The sequence below is a fragment of the Mandrillus leucophaeus genome, unplaced genomic scaffold (genome assembly GCF_000951045.1).
Source record: "Mandrillus leucophaeus isolate KB7577 unplaced genomic scaffold, Mleu.le_1.0 Scaffold842, whole genome shotgun sequence".
Classification (NCBI taxonomy): Eukaryota; Metazoa; Chordata; class Mammalia; order Primates; family Cercopithecidae; genus Mandrillus; species Mandrillus leucophaeus.
In genome coordinates this window covers 1,102,504-1,107,369 of record NW_012109164.1, presented here as the reverse complement: position 1 = coordinate 1,107,369, position 4,866 = coordinate 1,102,504, and the positions used below count along the sequence as shown (strand labels likewise).

At 38.9% G+C, this 4,866-nt stretch overlaps 1 protein-coding gene across 1 annotated transcript; it reads right to left on the bottom strand.

Moving 5' to 3' along the window:
- Window positions 1–3,107: 3,107 nt before the first annotated feature.
- LOC105530762 (olfactory receptor 5B21) lies at window positions 3,108–4,040 on the bottom strand. Its single transcript, XM_011968436.1, has one exon. It carries the CDS (start codon window positions 4,038–4,040, stop codon window positions 3,108–3,110), a length of 933 nt encoding a protein of 310 aa, XP_011823826.1.
- Window positions 4,041–4,866: the final 826 nt, after the last annotated feature.

The window sequence follows — 4,866 nt, the reverse complement described above, 5'->3', positions numbered from 1 at the left end:
CAAGGAATCTAATATTTTAATTTTCCATTCCCAATACATAAACCTCAACAAATGCTCTAATGTACAAAGGGAACATCCTATTTAGAATAATTCAATCATAATCCATTTGTAAAAGAATAATCTATCCTGATATAAATAACTGCCCTGATTTATGAGTTTTCACATTCTCTTTTGAACATTTCAGGTGGGAAGTCCTTGTGCCTTTATCGCACTGTATTGGGCGGCAGGCCCTACACACAGGGTCTCTCATTCATCAGACAATTCCTGCAGGGAGAGAGTGGGTGTTGTTATTAACCAAATGGGCATTTACTCTCCATTTGACAGATTTCCTATGTGGAAGGGAAGAGCTCCTCACAGTAATGTATACTCTGTGAATTGATGTCTTGCTGGCGACAAGACATCTCCTTCTGAGTAGCTTCTATAAATGAATACCCGTGTAATGTCAGTTTGAAATGTAGAGCTGGGAACTTGGAGGGCAGAAAGTTAAACAAGGAATGAAAATAAAAGCTTGGACTTGGATGGGACGAGCTTCACCTGGCTGTCCTTGGACTTCCCATTTTTGCTCAGGCATCTCAAGAGCCAACATAAGAAGTCCAGGGACAGCTAAGTGAAGAAAGAGCTAGTATAGGAATCTCAACGGTATGAAATACACGTTCATTATGATGGGCACATTCACATACTTAATATCATATTACCCTCACACTTTATCCTGTACATTGGGTTCGGTGAGACTAAATGACTTTCTTGAGGTCATACAACTGATAAGAACAGTTAGAATTTTCATCCAGCTTTTGATAGTACTCTTTTATACCTATTTACAGTCAGATGGAACACTTGTTTGAGGTGATTTCAACATAAAATATAAATATGTAGACATTGGGCCCTTAACTCTTAGGAGAACCACACTTTCCTGCTAAACTGAGGTATAGAGGCATAAAGAAATGTGTCCATGAGAATGATAAAATAGACTTTGGGGTCTCGATGGGGGAAGGTTGGGAGAGAGGTGAGGAATAAAAGACTATATATTGGGCACACTGCTCGGTTGATGGGCACACTAAAATCTCAGAAACCACCACTAAATGATTTATGCCTGTAACCAAAAACAACCTGTACCCCCCAAAACTAATGAAATAAAAATTAAAATTATAAAAGAAAGAAACATGCCCAGATACACATGTTAATATATACTGTAATAGTTATCATATATAGACTCTAGATTTTAATTTTTTTTTAGAGATCTAAATGGCCTAGTGGTGAGGAAAGTTCCTGCTTGGGCTGGGCATAGAAAGAAGATGGGAAGGAAAAAGAGGAGAAGGATAAAAGGAAGTAAAGAAGGAGGAGCAGGAAGAGGAGGGAAAAAAGTCAATTATATCAAGTAGGGAAAATGTGTAGGTGAGATTGGAATGCACTCAGTGCTTGGATAGCTACTTCCTAGGCTCTTCTCCAAATGCAGATACTCTTGAGCTCTGTAGCTTTCAATGAGAAAGATTCCCATACAGTGGATCCTGGCCTGTAAAGGCTGTTCTTCCTCACGTGTTGCTGGATGGGCCTCATTGCTAAAGAAGAGGGGAGGGAGGGGGCTGAATGGGGGAAGTATAGGTTGTCCAGGCCTTAGGCTCAGAAGCTCCTGATCTTTTCAGGTGATGGCAACCGTGTGCTAGAGAAAGATATTCTCGTGTTTCTCATGTTCCATAACTCCTTCTTTGCAATTTTCCCTGGAAGGCTTATGATTTATCCTCCTCAGACAGAGGCTGCCCTGTACATAATGGAGCCCAATAATCTCAAAACTAAATTGGCATTTTAAGCCAACTGAGTTAGCCAACCAAGATTTCTGGTTTTCATCTATAAAGTTAAAATTAATTTGTGGGTTTTTTTGGGGAGACTTTGAAATCATGACCTATTGTGGTGACTTAGATTAATTGCAGTTATAAACACCATCAAGCAGTTGATATGTGAAAAGTGAAATTAATCACCACTCCCCTCCCACGCACACACATTCGCTCACACCATTTAGCACATGAAACAAGTCCTGAAGGTGGACTAGCACTGTGCGTCATCGTGCTGTTCCTAAGAAGTAAATTTCCAGGCAGGTTTTTTTATTCTTGTAGCATCTAATTACAGAACACTGGAATGCAATGGAGACCCAGAGGTGAGCTGAATTATTGAAAAAATAAAAGCAAAGACAATCCAGAAAGCTATTACGCATCTTCATAATAGATTTGCCAAACTTAAGGGTGCTAAGAAATGCAAGCATTTGATTCAGAAAACAAATATATTTTTTTAGAGCACTAGGGAAAATTGTTTTTTTTCTCTAAACCTTCTGGAAATTTTGGTAATGATGTTAGACAGAGACAAGAAACATAAAAGATAGTGTAGGCTCTCCAAAGGAAGTTATATTTAGTCAGGTTCAAATTTAACTAATTCATCTATTAAAGCATTTCCATACTTACGTATACAACAAGGTGTATTGTTTCCCCAATGCTTTAGCAAAAGGGAATGGAAATTGCAAAGGCACATGACTAGCAAGTAGGGTAGGAATATGGGTAGAGAAGGGAGAGTAGAGAGTTGGAAAGATGTAATCTTCAGTCACCTGACTCGATCTAGTGCCTTGTCCTTTAAATTACAACTTCCTCTGAAATATCATTTAAAATATTGAACCATCCTTTGTCTACATTAGGAAGTCCAACTTTCAAACTCACAGAACAAAGGAATAAAAAACAATACTGCATGTTCAGTTGATCAATATTATAAATGAAGGTGAAATCTTTATACCAAGTTTAATAGTGAATGAAAAATCCTTACAATTAAAAATAGGATGAGGAAAATTCAGTACATTCAGTTATATCCTTCAATCTTCTGCTTTAAAACACATCAAGAAACTAAAGCAAGAAAAGCTCAACTGTCTCATGCTGCTGTTCACTAAATATATGATTATCTTTCTAAGTAAGACTTTTCAACGTGCTGCTTTTTACATCTTCTAATAGCAGAAGTAACCGCTGTTCTTGGGGAAGAAAGAACTGAAACCAGCCAAACATTAAAAGTCATGATGGCATTTAGGTGTGAGAGAAAGTTTATCCCTTAATTGCTTGCCTACTTCCCATTCACACTTAATATTGGGGGTAAAGCTTGTTGAGTATTTTCCAGAGAGCACTTTTCACTTCTTTGTTCCTAAGGCTGTAGATCAAGGGATTCAGCATGGGAATCACCACTGTGTAAAACACAGAGGCTATTTTGTCTGTGTCCATGGACTGGTTGGAGTTGGGCTGTAAGTACATGAAGATGATTGTGCCATAGAAGATGGACACAGCAGTGAGATGGGAAGCACAGGTGGAGAAGACTTTCTTCCGCCCTTCAGCAGAACGCATCCTTTGAATGGTGATGCATATGAAGAAGTAAGAAATGAGGATGACCAGGAGGGTGAAAAAGACGTTGAAGCCCACCACAAAGAAGACCACCAACTTGCTGATGCGCGTGTCAGAGCATGAGAGAGCCAGGAGTGGGGGAATGTCACAGAAGAAATGATTAATCTCATTAGAACCACAGAAGGAGAGTCTGAAGGTGCCTGCTGCATGGATAGAGGCATTGAGGAAGCCAGAGACATAGGAACCAGTAGCAAGGAGAGCACACACACCTGCTGTCATGGTGGTGGTGTAATGAAGAGGCCTACATACCGCTGCATGGCGGTCATAGGCCATGGAGGCCAGGAGGTAGCACTCAACAGTGGCAAACCCCACAAAGAAGAAGAACTGAGCTGCACATCCATTGTAGGAGATGGCCTTGTCCCCTGACTGCAATGCAGCCACTGTTTTGGGGGCTACAGCTGATGAGTAACCCAAGTCTACAAAGGAGAGGTTACTGAGGAAAAAGTACATTGGAGTGTGGAGATGGGAGTCTGAGTGGATGATCACCATCATTCCTCCATTCCCAAGCAGGGTTATGAGGTAGATGAATAAAAATGCCAGGAGGAGGAGTATCTGAAGATTGGGGTCATCTGTTAATCCCAAGAGGATAAACTCTGTCACTTCTGTTCTATTCTCCATTGTGGTCAACTTGAATTAGCCTGGTGATTAAAGAAGAGGCATCAACCAAATTCAAATGAAAGTATGAGAAGGGATGATGGGATGATAAAAAAGGAGAAAACTAATGTAGAGAGAGAACGTACTGTGTGTAAGACTCATGCTAGAACCCTCTGTTAAATTATAGCTTTTAATTCATATGAGATAGGTGCTATTATGACCATCTTACAGACAAGAAAGTTAAGGCTCAGGGAGCTGAATATTGAGCAAGATAGTCTATTTAACAGTCACAATCAAAGTTCACCCCTTTATATTTCTGAATCCAAAGTCCATACATTCATCTTGAATCCTTTAACATATTTACATGATATAAATACAAATTATGATATGAATATAAGATTGTATGCATTTAATTATTAAAAATAAAAACATCCATCACTCAATGTCTTCCACATTCTACTTCCAATAGTATAGCCTCACTAAAGATTTTCTAAATTTATTTTTCCTTAAAACAACACAAGTTTATTCTCTCAAAGTTCAGGAGGCCAGAAGTCTCAAATCAGTTTCACTGGGCCAAAATCAAGGTGTTGGCAGGACAAGGTGGTGGTGCCCTCAAGGTCTGTTTGATACTAAATCCAAAGATCTTAACCACAACTTTTGAAGCCTTTATAAATTAATCCCTCAACAGTAGTTCAACTGAAAGGGAGTATGGTATATTTAAATATGAGGATGTATTTATATATATGTTTAATATGGAACTACAAATTTGATATATACAAATGTTTTTGTGTATCTGTGTATATGCATGTGTCTTTTTTCACCCCTTATCAGAAGTCTGTTGTAGACCCTA

Bases quoted from the DNA above. Each gene is read 5' to 3' on its own strand.
- LOC105530762 (XM_011968436.1), bottom strand. From the start codon at position 4,040: ATGGAGAATAGAACAGAAGTGACAGAGTTTATCCTCTTGGGATTAACA.